This window comes from Gymnogyps californianus, chromosome Z, assembly GCF_018139145.2.
Source record: "Gymnogyps californianus isolate 813 chromosome Z, ASM1813914v2, whole genome shotgun sequence".
Lineage (NCBI taxonomy): Eukaryota > Metazoa > Chordata > Aves > Accipitriformes > Cathartidae > Gymnogyps > Gymnogyps californianus.
The window spans coordinates 48,652,406-48,675,085 of record NC_059500.1 but is presented as its reverse complement, the minus strand read 5'-3'; the positions used below and the strand labels follow the sequence as shown (position 1 = coordinate 48,675,085).

The 22,680-nt window shown below is 35.8% G+C and overlaps 1 protein-coding gene across 1 annotated transcript in view; it reads left to right on the top strand.

Moving 5' to 3' along the window:
- The window catches only part of CNTLN (centlein), a 207,462-nt gene that overhangs the window by 145,663 nt on the left and 39,119 nt on the right, over positions 1 to 22,680 (top strand). Inside the window, exons 17-18 of the mRNA XM_050912620.1 lie at positions 606 to 699; positions 1,353 to 1,576. Coding sequence (XP_050768577.1) covers positions 606 to 699; positions 1,353 to 1,576 — 318 coding nt within the window. The remainder of the gene's footprint in view (positions 1 to 605; positions 700 to 1,352; positions 1,577 to 22,680) is intronic.

The following is a 22,680-nucleotide window of genomic DNA, read 5'->3' as shown; positions in this document are numbered from 1 at the left end:
CTCTGCTTCTGTCATTGAACATTTGATAGGTTCTGGAAATAGCTGATTTTTCAAATCAGATATTTAAAAGGCATGCAGCTGACTTTTGTTAAACCCTGTACAAACACAGGGGTTGTATTTGCATGTTCATATATATTCATGCATCTTCCAGTTATAGTTCAGTGTCTAATCTGATCTTCCTCCTTTTGGACTAATAAGACTGCTATTCCTTTTTATTTTCACTTAAATATCTTGAAAAATAGGATATTGTAGGCTTTCAAGTAATACACACCATGTTTTTTCCCTACAAGTAAATTCACATCTTATCTAAAAAAATAATGTAGGCATTAACAGACACTTCATTTTTCTCTGGGATTCTTTAGAAAGGGTTATGATTTACCTATAATAGTTCATTATTTCTTCTACATTTGATGGGAAAGACAGAAATTTGTACTCTTCGCTGGCCGATGTTGTAAGACTGATTTTCAAATTAAAATTCATTAGAATTTTATGTATTATTTGAAGTAATATTTGTTGTTTCAATTCAAACTGGAAAACTTCGGAGTATTCTGGTTGGTGTGCCATAATGAAGAGTTGCTAGATTTGTGCTTCTGTTTTTTATTTAGGGCCATTCACAGAATAAAGACCTAGAAAAGTTACGTTCCAAGAGGAGAAAGATCTGCTGTCTCATAACATCTTATCCATCAATTCTAAGCAAAGGTAGGAATATTAAATTTTTTTGGCAACTTCATAAGTAAGATTGACAAAGCATTCCTGCCTGATATTCCAAAACCTCTTCTATATTACACAAACCCACTTCCATGCTGTTGCAGGATTTGCTTGTTTAAATGTGTGTGAGTATATTTTCAAAGATTTAGCTTGTTGTTTTAAAGTGAAATTGTCGTATAAAAAGTGACTGTCAAACAGCATCTTTTCGCACAGTTAAAATATACTCTATTTTTACTAAGTCCTACCTATTGAATCTACTGACTAAAATAAGGCTTTTCACTACCTTTTGTTCTTGTTTGGCTACCCTTGTAGCCAACACAGCCAATGAAACAAAACTAACTGTATTTTGGCTTAGACCTTAAAAAAAAACCCTGTTAACAAGACACTGAAGCCTTTATTTCCAGTAATACCAATCAGAAACTTGAGCCACATTTAACTTCCAAGTCCTGGTTGAGTTTGCAGTGTTGGCACTTCAGAAAAAGAACAACATAGAGCACTTATAGGTTAACTGAATTAATTTACCAGTTTGCTTACTGAGAAATATTTTAGAGGCTAGAACAGTGTTTTGAAGGGCCAAAGAAAAATCAGAAATCATCTTATTTATGATGATCTGTCAGTTTAGTAACATGCCATTTTATGTTTAGCGAACAGAACAAAAAGGAGAAGTACCATTGTCCAGAAACCGGGCTACTCTGTTACTCTACTGCAGGAAAGAATTAAGTCATTGCAGCAGCAGATAGCTGTTTTACAGAACGAAAAAAAGACAGCAGTGTCTTCTGTGAAGGGATTTAAAGAAACCAATGAAAAACTAACAACTCAGCTACATTTGGCTGATCAGAGACTTCAAACTAGTAAACTGACCATAGAGGTAAAGTACTTTTCATTATGGTGTCTTACAATGTTCAGCTTAGTTCTGTTGTAATTCTGTGAAATTTTGATAACATTGATTTTTTTGTCTCTTAATTTATGATCAAAATCATGAAATGTTATATATTAGCATGCTTTATATGTGATTCTGAATCAGTTATTATGTACAAATGATATTGAGGCCTAATTACTATTCTATCAATCCAATTCATTAATCCTTCTGAAAAAGAAGTGGTCTTCATTGCTGACATTTTACCTGCATTCAGATGGGTGAAGGAAGCTTCACTTTTAGCCTGTGTTCTGAGAACTTTCCTGAGAATCTGGTCAGTCCACATGAACCAGCACCCATTCCTCTGTGAAGAACAGGCACTTTTGGAGAAACCAACTGTCTCCATACTCCCCAAGAGTGGAGTGCTTCAAGGCAACTGGAGTTTTCTTCCAAAGGGGGCTCAGATGAGTTCCGTATCTATTTAATCCCATCTCTCTCTCTCAAGGTGGAAAGCTAGAGAACAAGATTTGTGAAAACAGAGACTAGTAAACTATTTGGTTAACAGCCCCAAAGATGCCAGCTTTCTTCTCTGCTGCAGTCTTCATTCTTACTTAATCCTTTCCCATACTATTACTCATTTCTGGTTTTCCCCATTCTCATTTATATATATGTATTTTGTGTTAATCTATATGCAGCTCCTCAGCTGGAATTCTTTTCTATTCATACTGTAGTGATTGGCCTGCCCTTTATAGAGCTGAATCAACAAACACTTTTGCAGTAATTGTCTCCTGTTGGTCACACACACATCCTGCTTGCAGAATTATAGTGCTACAACAGATGGACTTGCTGGAAGGAGACAGACATTAAAAAAGAAATCAAATCCCCTCCCCTTCAAACTTCTCTGCATTTCTGTCTTTGCACAGAAGGCAGAAGCAGTATCAGGAGCAGCACTTTTCACTTTCTTAGGGCTGGGGAACTGCTAATTTCTAGAGGAGGGAAAACCTCATTTCTGTTACTCATTTTGCATAACTATTTATATGTAATGAATTGTTCCAAAAGAGTTTCCAAGGTCATTGGAACCAATGGAGATCTGCCTATCTCACAAACAGTATCATAATGTAAAGTTTCATGGACAGTGTAAACTTCACAGAGAGTTATATGTGTAATTAGGTAAAATATTCTGCTTGCAGAGACATCTTCATGATTTGCCTTCCTAGAAGACTACACCTTAGGTGTCCATAGGAAAGCAATGTGAGAAATAAAGTAAAAAAGGCCATTATCAGGAAACTGTTTTAAAAAAAAAGAAGGGCAAAATTTATGTCGAGATAAGTGCTGCTGTAATGTAAAAGACCGACTAAAAGTGAAATAGCACGGTCTTAAAACCAAACCAGTTTTCTTTCAGGTTTTCTGGTAAGTTTTTTAAAAAAACAAAACAAACAACAAACGGTCAGTGGTCTATTTAAAGAGTGGTGCATTCTAAGCAAAAATAAATAAATGGTGTTGCAGGTACTCAAGGAAAAATCTTTATTAGGCATGCACATTTTTTTCCTTCTCAGCAACCAATTCAAATTCCCTTTCTTACAACTAATTACTCTTCAGGTGCCATACTAGTGCTACCAAGTGGGAAATTTAAAGCAGAGGCTTGGGCTACTTGCCAAGTGAAAATTAAGGAGGTAAAGAACCTACACAGTCACTGCAGGGTACACGCATGTTTTAGAGAGAGAACCATGATTCAGACAGATCAAGTGGTTGTAAAGCACACATTTGTGTGGGGTTTTGGTGTATTTTTTATAAGAAATACTATCTAGAAGTGAAGTTTTAAGATATTGCAAGGGAAATTACATTTTTTTAAAATATTTTTTTCACTAGCAAGAACACTTGTTATTGTTTCTTCTCAATGCTTCTGTTACTTTAGATTTTAGAATTTTCTTGCACAGTTAGAAGGTAAAAAACAAGTGAACAAACCATGAAAAACTAAAAGATTGAGAAAATCTCTGGATTTAGGGAGACTCTTAAACACTTCAAGAGTGTCAGAAAGACTAATATCCAAAAATAAGCTTCAATATGTAATCATAAAGTTCTGAGTAATCTTATATTAACAGTGAACTTGTGATGCTGGGCTAAGGTAAGTATAGCATTCTAGCAACTGTAAACATTAACATCATGGCATGGATGAGATGCCATGTTGCCTGAATTTAGCTAAGAAAATAAATCCGTTAGGAGACAGGGGCAGATGTTTGTGCAGTCAGTCCTTCGTTATAATTCCCAAGGAATCTAGCGCTACAAGATCAGCTCTGGATTTAAGATTTAAATGTTCCAGATGTTCATTTTGAGACAGATTTTACAGTTCATACAACCTAAGGACTGTCTGGCATCTGTTGATTTTCAGATTGTATGTACATGTATGATTTTGTGTATTTTTCGTGAAGATCCACGCAGACATGTATGTATGTATATATTTGTCTGTCTGCTTGTAGGAGTTCAGAATGCTGGATTCAAGTTCTTTTTTTGTTTGGCCTTATAAACTCTTTGCAGTAATGTAGATTTCTTGCTTTTTGTTTTGTTTTGTTTCTGCAAAAGCAATTCTTTGCATATTTCTGCAAAAATGACTGCAAAGTGACTGCACGTGTGAAAATCAAAGCATGCATTCTCTAAGGATTCATATCAACACTGAGTCAAGACTGCTTGTACAGAAGTACAGGAGTTACATTTTGCTATCAGTGTACAGAAATTATAGCTGGAGCCGATACTTAATGTAGAAGCGAAGGGATTTAGCATTTCCTTAGTTTCTTAGAAAAACCTCTGAAAGGAATTGTAGGAAAAATCCAGGAAAATTTTTTTTCTAAGATTTATTCCCACCTCTAGTCATTTCTATCACTAAGTGACTGCTTATAAGAAGAGTGTATTTATTGCGTACAGCACAGTAATTAGTTTTATGCAGTAGGTGTCGTTCTTATTGCAAAAGTTCAGACAAAGTATATTGAATAAGAAATTAAAATCATAAGCAGGTTAAGTCACTAGTGCTTAACTTATTCACATCAAGGCCACTGCTCAAAAGTAGCGTAGGATCTTTTGCATCTGTTCTCCAGTGTTTCTCAGGTGATGTCACAGGAAAAGCTGCATTTCTTAATGGAATGCCATAGGCATTTGCAAAGTGCCTGTGTAAGTCTACTTTAGGAGGAAACCTGAATCTCAAAGAATGGGAACAAGTCAACCAGTCAAACACTGACAGATCCTTTGGAGAGGATAATGTGAAGGTTTAAGTAAAGTTTTTCAGATGCATTCCTGTAGATATGTAACTATGTTTTTGCTGAATTGGGAAAAAGGAGCTGCTTTCGGCCTAGGATTTTTTTTCTGATAGCATTTTAAAAATCTCTCCAAACTTTATTTTAGCCATTTGATTTTCAATTTTCTTTGAATTTTAAGGGAACTTTTTCCCCCTGAGCTCATACTGTGCTTTTAAAATACAATTTCCTTGCCAAAAGTTTGTTTGTCTAGTGGATTATCTTAAGCATAGAAAGGTATGAGCATGAAAAGCAGAAGAGTAAAGAGCTGGAGAAAGGTTTTTATTCTTGAAAGTTTGTTTGTGGCTTTCTCTACATACTCTCTTGACTATTTTTTACTGCTCAATCTATCAGAGAATGGCTCAGAATTCAGAGTTGCATCTGCAGATTCAGTGCCACAGCTTCACGCTTCTTATGGTACCCAAATATGAGTAAACCAGCCAATTTAGCGTTGTTCAATTACACTGAAACAAAGAAGAAACTGATGATGAATTTAGATGCATTGTAAATTATTGACTTAACTGTTACACAAAGATCTCACTTGACTCTGGTTTTCATGAAGGGATTTTTCACTCTTTAAAGATGTATTGTTATTTACATAACAATTTTTGTATGTCTCTGGTTTCCTTAAAGTAAATTTTAGGAATAAGCTTGAAATTATAAACTGAATGCTGTTTGTAATTACCCTGCAGTAAGCTAAAACTGCTTTTGGAACTTCCTCACTTCTGTTCATTACAGCAAATGTGTAACTGTTTTGACAGGTTTTGGGGGCTTTCTACATAACCATTGTCCAGTTAGAAATTCTTATAGGCACATCCAATTGTTTTCTCCCAAAACACTTTTACATGTGTCCTGGTTTTATCTTTTTTGTCTCCTCTTTCATGGAAATACTCCAGAGCATTTGTGCTTTTTTTATTAAGTTCATAAGAAAGCTTCTGCATTCAGTGTCATCTTTTTTAAATTAAGTGGGTTTTTTTCCCTCTGGTAGCATGAAAAGATATTTTTTGTTATGTACATCAGATAATACTAATCATACCTACAGAATATCTGAATGATAAAATTTTATAAAAAGTTTTAGAAGAATTAAAATTTGGAAGACTTTAAGTTAAGCATGAATGGTAATTTTTACAGATAAACTGTGCAAGAGATTACTACTACATCACTAGTATATGCAGTATTTCTGATTTTCATATATAGAAGTAGTAAAAAAAAAAGTAAAAACAGAGCTGCTGTAATGACCTCATATTTTAATAGATAAAAAATAATCTAATAGTAATTCAGTTTGTTTCTACTCTGTTCAACAATGCCCCTTTCCATTCTTACAGGGCACACTTAAGTCTGGAACATCTTACTTGTGTCCATCTTAAAAATGAAAATAAAAAATAAAAAAGCTAAATACACTCTATTTAACACTTTTGCCAAAACTCGGTGCAAAATCACTTCTGCAACCATCTACCTTTGGCACAGAGTGTAATGAAACAATCAAAGAATTCTGTGAAGCTATTTAGGAAAAGTCTGTTCCCAAAAACATCAGGAGAAATGTGATTTCTCCCCCCTCTCCTTCTTTAGACATGTACAGAGTATCCTTTCCTAACTGCTTTGAATAAGAGTAGTCTTGGTTAATTTGCAGGAACTATAATCTTTGGGCACAATATTCAGAAAGAAGTAAAGACAGTTTCTCAAAAAATATTTAAAAATCAAACCAGCAAGTTTTCTATTCTACTTTTTCTTAAAATGCAGCAGAAGTGAAAAGGTAAACCAGAAGGGATAAAAGTATGATAAAGCAGGATATACTGCCTGACCTTTCCAGAGTTTGCAAATACAATCCAAGACAGCAGAGGTTTATCTAATAATTGAACTAAACTATGTGCCAGTATGAGACTGAAGTCTTCTCAAAATTTGATTGGGTGTAAATTCTATGGTTTTTTTCTTCTCAAGTCATACTGCTGTTATTGTGTATGCATGCCTTGAAGAGACCTCTTTGAGGGCACAGTAGGTAATTGAAAACTCAAAACACACCCCCAATCTATGTATTCTTGAGAGAAAGCCATTTTTCCTGGACTCAATACAGTGTTCCAGACCTGAACAGCAACATTATCTGTAGGTAGGAAAAATTATAATGTATTTCAAACTTAAGTTTTATGGAATTTAAGTTCAATTTCTGGGCCCTACCTGTAGTTTCTGAAGGCTTTGAATTGACAATATTGAGAAGAATAGATTCTGCTACATTATAGTTTTATTAGAGCTTTGCTGAGCCTAGTAATTGAAAATCAGGCTATGATGTCATACTTACAAAGACTGGAAAGAGAGACAGACAATGCTCTGTGACTCTGTGAGACTAGAATTCATCTCTTTCAAGTCCTGGTCCAAAATTCTGCCTGGAATGAAACATGATCAGCTAGTTAAATATGTTTGTTCAGACTTTGTGGTTACTAAATGGGGAAATCTCTATATAATTTTTCCTCTGGTAAACTACTGATTCAGCATTGCTGCTGATATAAAACAGTTCTCAAATTTCTATTTTCTACTCTGTCAGAGAAGTTGACTTAGAAATAAGATGAGGAATTGCCAAATGGTAAACATGAAAGTAACTGCCCTTTTAAAATGCATCTACTCCGAAAAATTTTTTGTTTTATTTATTTTTATAGTTTGCTACATTGAAAACTTACAGCATCCTGAAGTCAGTTCTGTTAACAGAACTACCCTGTAAAATATATTTATCGTGAAACTGTGCTGTCATTGCAAAACAAAAATAAAGCAAAATACCTTTTACATTTATATTGATCTCTGAAGAAAAATTACAATAGACCTGTTGAATTATTGATGAACAACAGTTGAAGTACATTGCATGTAGGAAATGAGTCTCATTCATAAATTAAAGGGAACAGGTGGCATGAACTAGAACTATGAGAGTTGTATTATATTGCTGTCAAAATAAAATAACTTATGTTTTTCTAGAATTTACCTATCTATTATAAAGAAAAAATTGTGGAGACTACATGAAGTTCATAGACTATACCTACAATCAATACGATTTATATTGCTGTATTGTGTAGAAAACCTAAAAAGTATACTTCTATATTAGAAGAAAGAACCCGTGTCACAAGTATTAGCATTTTCTTGTAATGTTACAAAGAGATAGTACACGTATCTATAAGCATATCTAATATATTTATATCTGATAGTATAATACAGTAATAGAATATACTTGTATGTATATTACAGTAAACACTGGAAGATACCATCCTGTAATTTTTACTTTATGGATTTCATGTGATATATAGGTTATTTTTCTTCACCCTCCCTGTGATTTGATCAAAATTCCCTTGTGCATTGAATCTTATCTTATTATTTGACAAAAGTTAGAACTCCGTTTGCAGTTTTTTCCCCAAAAATTTCCTGAATGAGATACTATTTGAGACTTGGAAAAGTTCAACAAATACTGTCGTAATAGGATTTCCTTTTGCACTCACAGGAGTGTCTTCATTGAATTCAGTGTGATCTGCTCATTTAATTAAATCCAAGCATAGAGCTAGACTGAACCTTCTCTACTATGTGGATAATATACAGTTTTGTCAGATGATATTTATTCACCATCAAATCTCACCCCCCCAAAAATCCATTGGTTTGGGAATAATTATTCATATGTAGACAACAGATTACATTTCAGCTCTGGCAGTCTGATTTTTCTCATAGATTGTCATAGAAAACCACTTTGGGTTGCAATTGGATCAGTACTCTTAGGCTTGTTCACTGGAGTGGTCCATGAATTATTATTAGTAACTACATGTATTAACTATGAAAGTGATTTACTAACCACTTTATGCATGTGCTTATTTCCACTGAATTCAATGAAATTTCAAGACCTCCTGGGTATGGTGGTAAAAATAAGTTTTATTGGCTCTAGTCTTGAACTTAGACCTCTATGGTGAGAGGTACTTTTGTGTTTTGAACTTGCAGGGAAGGAATTAAAATAGAGGATGTAGCTGCCTAAATTTTTTGATACTGTATGATTTAGCATTCTCATAGACTATGCAATAACACCTCTGTGTACCATTCTATATAGGTGCTACTAAAATGCAAGGAATAGATGCCTTGAGTTTTTATCAGCCATATATCCTATCTTGGAAGCTTGAATTCTCTCCCCTTGTTTGCAATTGTCTGTTTCATGATGGAGTTTTACCTAACAGTCCCTCTTTTCTCTCTTTCCTGGCCTAGGTAAAGGTTTTCCTGATGATGGTCTTATGAAAAGTTTTCAAGAGTCATGAGAAATTGGGGAAATACTTTTGCATTCCTTTATATTGTGAATGTTAAGTGAGTTGATTCTCCTGCACTCTCCTAGTGCATCCTTTTACCATACTTCCCTTTCCTTTGCTCCTGTCCTAAACTGTTAAATAAATTTCCTTCATTGTGAAGTTAGGAAACATAAGATGGGTGCTCAGTATGGTTAGCAAGGTAGATGCATGTAATAGGTGGATTGGTGAGAGATGGTTTTGTTCCTTATTCGAGGAGTTGGATTTCCTAAGAAGTTCAAGGAGCAGGGTCATGGGATTGCAAAAATGGCTCTATGACCTGAAAGTATCTAAAAGTCTTATAAGCACATCCACTCATTTGTGTTGTGTGCCCCTGTGCAACAGTGATTGCTTGTATTAAAATGTACATAGAAGATTAAATTCCAAAAATTATCTTGGCTCTGATTGGTTTTCCTTAGTATTTGGATTGGAGCTAAGCACTGACACATGGAACACAGTGTAGACTCAATGTCTCAATTTATGCCTTAAGGTTAAATTGGTGCATATAAGTACCACTTAATCATTTTCACTAGCTCAGAATCTCACGTACCATGAAATTAATTTTTCAGTTGATCCCTCACATGAATGATAACATTATTTTTTTCCCCAAGATAATGGTTTACACCTTACACATCTATTCTATTTGGATATACTATGAAATATATGACAGTCTTTTTGCTGTTTGTTTTAGAGGTAAAATCTTTCAATCATTTTTTAAAAATTAGTGGCAATGTAAAAAATCCAAGCCAGTGCAAGGGGATATCTTCAGTCATTGACAGCTATTCTAAGCTTTCAATCATCCAGCAGAGGCTGATTGAAAAGTATAGATCATTATGACCTCACAGTGTTTTTAATGAGGAAATCATTACATCATAATGAAAACCAATACATTGCTCAAGTTCATGTTGAGCGAGGCTGAATGCTGTCTCCTGGGAACCAGGGACTCCGAAGAAAAATGAGAGTCCTCGTAGGTAATGAGCTGAGCATGAACTCCCATTACCATTGTGAAAAACACTAGTGCAGTCCTTGAATGTATAAACTGGAGGCTATACAATAGGAGCAGAGAGAATATGTTTTCTTTCACTTGGCATGATTTAACTGTTCCTAGAATACTCTATGTAGCTGTAATACCCAGAATCCAGAAAAGAGATTGATGGAAGTAAAAAGCATTTGAAGAAGACTTATGAGAAGGATTTGAAAATATACCATTCCAGAGAACAATTTGAGGTTTTCAGAGAGGAGATTAATAGGTAACTCAAGTTTAAATATCTAAGAAAAAGAAATTTGCTCGTAGAGTCTTCAGTCTAGCAAAGGAAGATTGAAAAACAGATTCAAGGACACAGAACTGAAACAAGATAGAATCATACCAGATATGATGTCTGTAATTTTTATGTGACTGTAATTGACCATTGCCAATTGGAGTCAGAGAACTGCAGTGATATTGGACAATTAATCTAAAAAGGAAGAATTAGAGAGTAATCAACTGCTTGTGGTTAGGAGTGGGCAGAGTCTTTCTGAAGGGAATAAAAAAAAGTCTGTTCTGTAGGATGCATGAAAAAAATAGAGACAGGAAGAGAGGATATGTTTAATGACGTAAGCTGAATTAGTGAAAAGTACCAACAGGAAGGTATGTTCTCAACTTCAGTAAGACTGTTCATTTATTTGAAGAACTGACAGAAGAAATGGATGTACTTCACAGAGCACAGCTGGGCAACAGTATTTTTGTGATGAAACCCAGAATGCATTTAATAGTGCTGTGGAGAAGAGATGTTAACATGGATGATAAATTTAAGAAAAGTCAAACCAATGTTTTATAAGGGTCTAACTGAAGCCAAGGAGAAGTGTTATAATGATGTTCAAACATCAGGTTATAAGGAGGAGAAATTCTGAGGCAGATGAAGAAGCCATCACCACTCAAGACATACAAATATAGAGTCATGGCACAGAGAAAATGGATAACGAAACAAAGGGAGTAACCTAAAGGAAATGAATGTTCCACAGTGTGCAACAGGAACATTAAAAGAGAATTAGTCTTGAGCAGAAGAAATGCAAAAAGAAGGAAAAATCGCTTTTGTGGTGTAATGTACACAGAATTTAGGATTACATTGGTCTGGTACAGCCCTTTAGAGTTGCTGATTGCAGAGCTGAGAGAAGACTAAAGCTCTTTAATTTAGGTAGTGCATAGCTTGGTAAAGAAAATTCAGAAAAGAAAAAGGTAAATAACCATTTTTTAATATTTCTTTTATATTCTTTAGTCTACCTTGTAGGGTTGAGTGTAAGGAAACAGGTTTTTAGTGAGGTAATAGTGAAATATGTAGAGAGAAAGCTTTTCATTTTAATTGAGGGCATAGAGGCAGATTAATCTTTTTTGAGTCAAAACCTTGATAAAGGACTCGAGATATTTTGTTAAAGGCTTGGCTTCCAAAGAATGAAAATATTTATTTTTCAAAGTAGTGTTTGCAATAGAAACTTTGGCAGAAAACAGAAAACTAAATTTACTGTGAGAAACAAATGAGGGAAAGGCATTCTGATAGATAGTAATTTCAACTTAAAATCTACAGGTGCTGCACTTACTTGAAGATATAAATTTTACAAGCTCTGTCACTAAAAAATGAAGTTAAGATAATCATGAGGAAAGCTAAGCAGTAGAAGACAGAAATTTCTGTTGTTTCCTTAAGAAAGCCTATATTAAGGCCTGAAACTACAGGTAGTATATGATGATTTACAGTCTCAAGACCTCTACTTTGAGTAGTTTCCCTGAAGTAGAGAAACGTTTTCTGATCTTCTATGTTTTTAATGAACATAATTTTGATAAGAAGGCATTACATATAGCTTAGAGTGCATTTTATTGCAGCCCACTGTCATACATATTATTGTGTACAGTTCAAAAGGTACTTGCGTTTTACGGTAAATTCCTCAAAAGATTATGAATATTGGATTGTCCTGACTGTGTTTTTATTTTTCTGTCAAGAATTGTAAAATTTTAGTCTCATTTCCATTATTCAGCTGCTGCTTTGTGATATTTGTTCTTACTTTTCATAAAAAGGAGTTAAAAACTTCTTTATATATACAAATACATATTTTCTTATTTACATATACTCACTGTGTATCTCTAGACTTGTCTTTACACTGGCAGCTTTTGTAGTAGACATCCTGTGTAGGGTATTCAGTTTATATATGTCAGATCCTCAAGGGCCATGGCTTTTGCCAGATGAAGCACTTTTGATTTTGAGGCTGATGAAACACCGTGCTATTATTGATCTGTGCATGACACAGCCTGTCTCTCTGCTGGCAAAGTGTAGCAACATTTATCCAGGAATTTGTGAAATGTCACTCGGATCATGTTCATAAGGTAAACTGTGCAAAAACCAGGATCCAAGCTGAGAATCCATGAGGAACTGGACGTGACTCTTATTCCTTCGTCCTATCTTCTAGGTCACCCAAGTGCTATTCGTTAAAACAATGTCTGTGTTTTGTATTAGGTGTTGAAAAAAGTATGATTATTATTAGGAACACCCTGTACAATATATTCATACTGTTGTTTTACTCAGTTTTTTAGGTCACTTGGGAGAACAATATTTTAAGTCAGTGAAAGTGATCTAAACATTGCAAGTCTGTAATTTCTGTTCTGTTTGTAACAAAATGACAGTTCCTGTACAGCTCCAACCAGGAAACTCTGCTTGTATTTTCTAAAGAATTTAACTTTTCTTGCTTCACTTTGCCTTTAGAGATGTGTGGCAATACATGTTTGTCATTAAGATCTCAGTAAGCAATAGTGGTCAGAAAGGGTGTGTGACTGTTTCTACACATAAAACTGCCAAAATACTGGTATTTACATGTTTTATTTCTTTATAAATGATGATTGAAAAAGGCTGTGCATTTTTGTTAGTATCAAAAGCATGTCATGTAAAAAATAATGAAAACTAAGGTAAATAATAAAAAAGCAAGCTTCCATATACTTTTTATCTATTTGTAAAGGGTCAAATGTGACTTTTCTAGACATTTTTTATAAGTAGTGTATCAGCATTAGACTTTCTTATTAAAAAAAATTGTTTTAAAGTGTAAAAAAGACACAAAAAAACTGCAATTCTTAATCTTCATTTTCTGTTTCTAAAATGGTTATAACAATATCAATTTGAAAGTTAGCCATGAAGGAAAAAAATAATTATTGTGGTATTTGCCAACATTTTTTCAATTTTAAACATTAAAATCTTTAGAAAAGTCTCTAGAGCATTTGATTTAAAAATCAGTTACTAGTTGAGGCAAGAAGAAACAGGTTTTATTGAAGTTAAAGCTTTGAGTTTGGCTACCTTGGGATTTTTCCCCAAGTATAACAAGGATTTTGTTTTATTTCTCTAAGATAACTTCTGTAGTTTGAATTCCACAAGACCAAATCAAGATTTAAAAGAAATATCACTTGTGAATGACCACTGAAATGTACTTAGTCTCTACTTTTTAAAATGTTTTTCCCATGTTTGTACATAAAAATTTAGTAAGCCAAGAGGGGAAAAGTTGTTGTTGGTCGTGAAAATATATTTGCATACATGATGCATGTATTTTTACATGTTATCCCTCCCTTTACAAGATTGACGTATATGAGGTGCAAATTCATCAGTTGTGGAAAAAGCCAAAATTGCAGTTGGTTGGTTTGGGGTGGGTTTTTTTGGCTTGTGGATATGTGTGTTTATTTTGCAAAGGTCCACAGGTTGGACAAATACCGGTGTCTGTTTCTCAGGAACATGAAGATGGTATTTCATAGCATGAAGGCCACTTCCTTGTCAAATCTACCGCTCTTCATAGTAGAACCCTTGCCAGCTTATCAGGCACTATTTCTTACAGAGAATTTCACAGAGGACATTTATTTTGCTACTTAGCAGTGTCAAGGCACTCTGTGAAATATGGTATCTTGTTTTGGGCACCACACATAAAATACACATATTAGAAGAAAGGAGCAAGAATTCTGAGAAGTTTTGAACATGTTAACTATGCAAAAAGATCGAGGGAGTGTAATTAATGAAATCTATAAAATAACAGATCAATGGTAAAGACTGAAGGAGTGTAATAGCCACCTTCCAATGCGTAGAAGATTATTTAAAAGGGCTAGTAGTCAGTTTGTGCTTCCCTCTCCTTTAAGGAGAATAGATTTAATTTTTCAAGAAAGAGGATTTAGATATAAGGCAAATTTTCTCTCTGAGGGCACTGAAGAACTGCAGAAGGCTGCCAGGAGAATCTTCTCTGTAGTTAAACCAAAATTTTCAGGAATAATCTACTTACACTCTTTTGCACATGTGCTAAATTTAATGTATTCTTGACATCATTACCAGTCTTTCTCGTGTAGCAATTAATCTTTTTGTCCTCATTCTCAAATGGAAGAACTTTTTTTTCTGGTAACTAGCACAGGAAAAATATCTTAATACAGAAGAGGTTGAACAACGGAGCTAGCAGCTAGTCCTTGCAAACTTTTACTCCTTGGACACGAAGTTCTCCTTTTCCTCCATGCACCTCATTACTCTTTGGTTTCTAGTAAGGTGTGTCACGGTTTAGGCCCAGCCGGCAACAAAGCACCACGCAGCCGCTCGCTCACTCCTCCGGCCCCCAGCAGGATGGGGAGGAGAAAGTACAACAAAAGCTCATGGGTCGAGACCAGGACAGGGAGAGATCACTCACCAATTATGGTCACAGGCAAAACAGACGCGGTTTTGGGGAAAAATAAACCAATTTAATTTGTTAACAACCAAATCAGAGTAGGAGGATGAGAAATAGAACCGTATCTTAGAAACACACCTTCCCCCCACCCCTCCCTTCTTCCCGAGCTCAGCTTTGCTCCCGATACCTCTACCTCCTCACCCCCAGTGGCACAGGGGGGCGGGAATGGGGGTTGCAGTCAGTTCGTCACACGTTGTCTCTGCTGCTCCCTCCTCCTCAGGGGGAGGGCTCCTCACAGTCTTCCCCTGCTCCAGCGTGGGGTCCCTCTCACGGGGGTCAGCCCCCCCATGAGTTTCTCCAACTCGCGTCCTTTTCCACGCACTGCAGTCCTCCACGGACTGCTCCAGTGTGGGCTTTCCGACAGAGTCACGGCCTTCTCTGGGCCCAGCCACCTGCTCCAGCGTGGGGTCCTCCAGGGGCTGCAGGGGAATCTCTGCTCCACTGGTAACCTCCCTGGGCTGCAGGGGGACAGCCTGCCCTCTCACCACGGGCTGCAGGGGAATCTCTGCTCCGGCACGCCTCCTCCCTCTCCTCCATCTTCACTGACCTTGGTGTGTGCATGGCTGTTTCTCTCACATCCCACTCCTCTCCTCACTGAGCTCCTCCTCTTCTTCATCCATCTTCTTCCTCTCCTTCTCTTTTCACTGTAGCTCTTCTTCTTCTTCCTCCATCTTACTGTCTGCCTCAGGATTCCCTTTTTTTCCCCTCCTCCTTCTCGTTCTTCACTGACCTCGGGGTCTGCATGGGTATTTCTCTCACATCCCATTCCTCTCTTCGCTGTAGCTCCTCTTCTTGTTCTCCCATCTTCTTGTTTCTCTCCTCCTCTTTTTTTTCACTGTAGCTCTTCTTCCTCTTCTTCTTCTTCTTCCTCCATCTTACTCTCTCCCACAGCAGTCTTTTTCCCCTTCTCAAATAAGCTGTCACAGAGGCGCTGCCACCGTTGCTGATGGGCTCAGGCTCGGCCTTGGCCAGAGGCAGGTCCGAGTTTGGAGCCAGGGAAGCTTCCAGCAGCTTCTCACAGGAGCCATGCCTGTGGCCCCTCCCCCACTACCCAAACCCAACACAAGAAAGCAGGACCATAACAACAGCTCCCACATCTTGTCCTTGGGTGAACAATGTCAGAAAGAAACATATTTGGTCCTAGAGTTCTTTTGAACTCCTCCAGATTTCTGAAGGAGAATCTTCTTACTCACCAGTTCAGCACTGTTAGGTCTTCTGCAAAGCACCAGTTTCCTGTGTTTGACTCTATTTTCTTACCCATCCCACACTGAGATTTCTTTGTCTAGTTTATTGCACAAAGGGAATTGGCATTTTTGTTAGAGTTTGCATCTTACTCCGACTTTCTCATTCCTGCAATCCCTTGTTTAAGCTTGTATGTTCAAAGTTAATGCTTGTGATCTGTTGTCCTGGCTACTCCCTTTCACTACAGGAAGAAACTTCAAAAGACACATCCATAGCCAGGAGCACAAACTAGAAGAGTACAGCCATTCTCATCACTTTACCAAGGAAGATGCGTGACCCTTCAGACTGCATTTGATTTTTTGGGGTCTTTCTAGGCAAAAAGAAATAGGAGTCAAGAACTAAGGCATCTTCAACAATCGTAGAAAAGGAAAGTGTTACAACTAAGACTACTTCTGAGACAAAAAAAAGGTTTCTGGGAACTACACCTGAGATTGCTTTTTAAGAATGGTTATCTACAGCATTCCCTCCTTGGGATTGTGCTCCTTTTTCTCTGCCTTAGATCCTGGTTGTTGCAGACAATGAGCACTGGCTCACAGGATTCTTTGGCATCCCTGCAGAAGTCAGACGCTATTACTCTCCTTGTAACCCCAAGGGAAGAGGTTTTGTGGTTTTGAAGCCATGTTTGTTTGCTTGAAGTGCCTGAACCTCATGGACTCAGTTACTGCTAGAGGAGGTAGAAGAATGTTTATACTTCCTTACTAATGCTTTGCACCATCTGATTTGCTCTCCTGAAGTTTCATTGGCAATTAATGAGGTAATCATGGACTGTTCCCATAGCTTCTGTCATGTTCAGGTTTATTGTGCATCACTCCAGGCTACCTTTGATGCCTAATGTGGGAAAAGCTTCAGTTTCTTTCTCAGCAATGGAGACTGTATGACTAGCCGTAGCATGTCTCACAGGATTCACAGGCACTGAAAAGGATTTACTTTTTTGTGGCTGAACTCGTCTGCCTGTGCACAGTTTTCTGTTCATAGATTCAGAGATGGTCATGTGGTACACCAAAGAGAAATGTGTGTCTATACTCTTACCTCAGTGAAGCAAGCAGAAGAGAATGAGGGAAGTACTAAGAGACAGCAGCTGTAGATCTGGTTCAAGCTGGGACATTGAATTGCAGGGATTAGGCACAACTACAATGTTGTCCTCAAACTGTTCATGTATGTGAAAATAATTAGTTGCCCAAATGAGTCATATTGATGACAATCATGATAAAGGAAAAGTATATTTCATTTTACACGTTAGGCTGAAACCATGGCTTTTTCTTGTGATGGTCTCTTCAGGTATTTAATATATAATGTAAGGAGTGCTTTACCCTGAACTGTTCATTTATGCCTGCAATTTTAGCAAGGGTTCCAATGATAACATAAATTACAAATTAAAGATAAGTCTGTGGGGGTTCATTTACAAGAGTCCAGGGATGAATTACCAATTTAATTTATATGCAATACATTGTAGTGGTAATGTTTAAATGCAATTCATGATTTTTAAAAATATCCCTGTCTTCGCATCCTCCCCACAATGTCTGTCATGAGCTTCCTCATACCTTTCAGAAGTGGCTAGGAATATGCCTTTATTTTCTTATATAGAAATGTAAATAATATATTAATATTTGTACAATATCACCTTTATGTGACTAGAAAAATTCAAAGTTTTTTACCTTTTTTTTCAACTCTTTGTTGTGTATTTGTATTTTTGTCCTGCTGAATGAGAACATTGAACTTTTCCAGTAATTAAATTTGTTAATACAGTTTGCACTTAAAATGTTTTGCTTTTACACAGCTGTCTACATAAAAAAATCAAAAAACTTCCAAGGACATTTTTTTCAGCTTTTGTTGATAACTGAAGCAGTTACAAATGAGATATTTAAGTATTAGTATAACATTAAATATAGAGCTGTCTTTATAAATTTTGTTCCTTGAATATTGCAACCCATTTCTGAGAATACCTCTGATGTACGTATTTTTTAGTAATTTTTATCTCAAAAGACCTTATGTCACTTCCTCAAACCTTTGTATCTTTTAGACATGTTTTCTGTAACTTGACCGAAAATGGTCTTTAACAGTTGAAAAGTTGAGGTTTAAGCAAACAAAAACAATATATAAAGAGGAGGCCAGAGTATGGGAGATGGAACAGCTTTCCCTACAAGCACAGAATTCCTGCCCGCTTATACCTGAGATGCAGAAGTATTTCAATAGAAAATGGTTCATTCTCTAAAACAGATGGAAATGAGGAGAGGTTAAATTAATATTTCACCATTCTTTCAGCTGTTTTGTTTCTTTCTTGCTTATATATTCTTTTAAAAATAATTTTAATTTTTAAAGATATAAAGCTGTATGCTTTGGAAATAAGTGGGTAAATCAAAAAGAAAGTTTAAAAACAGTCTTTAAAATAGCATTTTCATTTTGGTTTCTCTCTATTTTATGTGAGCTATACGGAAAACAGATGGAAGCATTATTAATTTTTTCCCCCAATGAGTTTTAGTGCAGCATATTTGTATGTGTTATCTGAAACATATGAATACTTAGTATTGCTGCTGTTAAATTTGTAATGAGTTGTAGGGATTGTGAAATTCCCTGACTGGCTCTCATGAAGTAGTTCATTTGCAGTGCTTAGATGTGTTAAGATTAAGCAGGGGGAATATGGCAAGCACTATCCCTGACCCTGGATGAAAAATTCAAATTCCTAGCTTTATGAGTTTGCCCCAACTCTCATGTTTGGTGAAAATCAGATAAATACTGTGTAACCCTGCAAAAAATCTTGCAGTAAAACCTGGTCCTAACTATAAAAGATTGCATGGATTCCATGTCTTACATTGAAAATTCTCTAGTAAGTACAAAGGCATGGAAATCTTGGGGCAAATTTTATGCATCAAATGGAAGTCTTTGCTTGTATATAGCAATACTTAATGCATGCAGGCATGTTAGGTGTTGGAATACCCAAGTCAACTGTATTTGTTTAAATAGCAATGGTGGGTACATGGAAACATTGGTTTTGGACTTCAGCCACATCTTCACAACTGGCTTGCTATAACATTCAGATATTTTCAAGTGGGACAAAGTGTTGTGAAATGTCTCTGGTTATATTTTAATTTTTAATTTAATTGTGGTAAAACATAATGTACTGTGTTGTGTCTGTGTAGATACTAATACTTCCAATAAGTTAAACTAAGTATGTAAGATTGTCGTGGTTTAACCCCAGTCAGCAACTCAGCACCACGCAGCCGCTTCCCCCTCCCCCTCCCAGTGGGGTGAGGAGGAGGAAAGCAAAGGAAAAAAAAAGTAAAACTCGTGGGTTGAGATAAGAACAGTTTAATAACTAAAGTAAAATATAATACTAACAATAGTAATAATGAAATATAATAATAATAGTAATGAAAAGGAATGCAACAAAAGAAGGGGGGGAGGAAGGAAAAAAACCAGTGATGCACAATGCAATTGCTCACCACCCGCTGACCGATGCTCAGTTAGTTCCCGAACCGCGATCCGCGCCTTCCGGGCAGCTCCCCCTGTTTATATACTGGGCATGACGTTCCATGGTATGGAATACCCCTTTGGCTAGTTCAAGTCAGCTGCCCCGGCTCTGCTCCCTCCCAGCTTCTTGCACACCTGCTTGCTGGCAGAGCATGGGAAACTGAAAAGTCCTTGGCTTAAGATAAGCGCTACTTAGCAACAACTAAAACATCAGAGTGTTATCAACACTATTCTCACACTAAATCCAAAACACAGCACTGTACCAGCTACTAAAAAGAAAGTTAACTCTATCCCAGCTGAAACCAGGACAAAGATATAGTATAATATACTGTAATCTTAAATATTTTTCTTTTTAAGAAATATTGATTTTTTTAAGTTAGGTAATTTTAATCCGGAAATGTTAAGGCCTTATGGGCAAGGTCCTGCACATCTGTATATTCTAGCAGTTTGCATCTCCACATTGGAAACTGAATCCCTACAAAAATTAAAGCACATTGTTGTGATCGTATAATTGATCATAATGAAACTACTTATATAAAAGCAATGTTATATACATAGTTAATAGTCCTTATATTCCTTTGATATTTGCAAGGACAGATGGAGTGCTGCATCTGCTTTAGTACGAAAGCAAGATAGTGTTCTTAATATGTACAGAAATTAGGCATGGGATACAGCAATATTTACTCATACAGAGACATGAAATGAAAGTGATAGAAAATGTAGGCTAAAATAGAACTGCTGCAGGTCAAAACCCTTATGTTTGAATCGGTATTATCATTACACAGATGACATGTTGCAGAAGCATTTTCATCGTATTAAAAAAATTGTTACCTATATTATTACTAAGGCTTTTTTTATTTTCCATAATTTATTTGAAAAATCATTGGTTGCATAGTGTGCAGTTCTGTACTCAGGCTTGTCTGTTGTTTATAACAGCAGATGATTTCTTGGAGAATTGGGCCCAGAATATATTACTCCAATTCATTTATACATGATTGTTTGTGTGTTTCTCTGGAATAGATATATGTGTTCTGGTCTTGAGCCATTTGGTATTATCATTCTTTAGAAAAAGAAAAAGACAAAACAAAACAAAATTTAAAATGGACCTATCTGCTCTGATTTTATGGATTTTATTTTTTTATTATTTCATAAGATGCCATAGCCAGATCAAATGTTGTAATACTAGGCTTTTATAAGTTGTAGAATAAATTTAGCTATAAATTAGCTATAAAATAGCTGAACTAAAATTACAAGTAAAACATTTGTTTATGAAGCGGTATATAGTAAATAGCCCTTTATAAACGATGATTATTCTGATCAGTACTAGCGCATGATTAAGAAGACATTCAAAGACTTTGATAAGAGTCTTTGTTTGTTAGTGTTTACAACTGTATTCCCAATAATACTGAATTTGTATGTGTGAAAGGGCTATTCTGTAGATAACAGTGTAAACATTGCTTTTATAAAGCTGGTGAACTGCAATTGTGTTACAGTGACATTATCAATAGGACAACTATGTTTTTTCTTTAGTAAAATACTTGAGATGAGAAATATACCTTTTGTCTGCATGCTGATATCTGTATTTCTCTGCTGGGAACTAATTTAAACACTTCATGAGAGATTGACATTTTCAGTGCCTTAAACATCCTTAAAAGCTGCTTTGTTCATTGCAAACCATATTTAGTATGACCTCATAATAATGTAGCACACCTCAAGTGTCATGCTTGTCTTTACTATGCACATTGGAGCTGTGTTCATCTATACTAGACAACTGCACTTCAAGGAAAGATTTTTTTTTTTTCTTGATAGGCAATTAGCAGTAATTAGGAAGATTCACTTCAGTAAGATGTCAACATGAGATTGTTTAAAAAAGTTGAATGTCAGTGGCTTTAAAAGAGGGTTTTTTTCTCTGACACATAGGTATGGCATGTGAAACATGAAATGTTAATTTAACTTTTCTGCTTATTATTCATGCACAATATTATTTTGTCATTCAGATACTACACTGACAGAGTGCAAAGGGTGTTAAAATAGTGCTGCTAGAATAAAAAGAGGATTAATCTACCATTGGCCAATTAGCCAAAGGGTACTTAATGGTCTCTAAAGGCTACTGAAGTCTAACAACTAGCTAAAGCACTGGCAAAAAGTCCTCTATATTACCTTCATTTACTTGACATTTTGTGAAACAGTCAGCTGCTGGTAACTGCGTTTGGCTGAAAAAAAATTATAACTCAGTGATACACTAGGTTTTACTAAAATTTCAGAAGAATAAATGACAAATAAGTTTTAAATTTTAGAACTTTTTCTTGCTTTTGGGGGTCTTTGTTTCAATTTAGGGGTAGGATATGAAGTCACCAAAGACTTCTGTTTCATATTTTGTCTTCATGTCTGGAATACTAAGTAATCAACCACTTACAGCACTTGCATGAAAAAAACTTTCACTGAGGATTTGGAGTTATTTGCCTTTTCTCTATATGATCACATTAAGTATGCAGCACAGTTGGCTTTTTAGTCTGGTGTATATCTTTTCATATTTTCAGATAGCTACATACCATCTTTATTAATTTTAGCTTTTTTTTTCCTGTGACCCATCAGGCAGAGGTAGGTTTTGATTCAAGAGAACAAAACAGGGTCAAGATTAGTGGGATTGACTCGATAAATTTTCGTTTGGATATTGTAAATAGGTTTATCATTATGTTATAATAACATTTGATAGAGCGTGTAAAATCATAAATACCTAACTCTGTGCCTGCAAATATATTTTGAAAAGTTCTTTCATGGTTTATGTGTGCAACAAGTACTGCTTATTTTGTATATTTTTCATGATCAAGCTAAAGCTGTGAGGAAATAGCATTCTATTTAAAACCTTCAGATGAGCAATGTTAGGTTTTAAAATAGAACTTGGTACAGGAGCTATAGCAAATGTATTTTATTACCTACTGTAGCAAGGTTTCTTAGAGAAAAGAAAAAGGAATATGTTGACTTCAGGTTTCTTACAGACATCTCTATGCACATTGCAATGTTTTGCTCTGCCAGGATTTTAGGATGGGAAGCTTCATAGCAAATATAATTTTTACACATCTGAGGATATTTATATTAGTTATAGTTGGATTACAAAATGAGT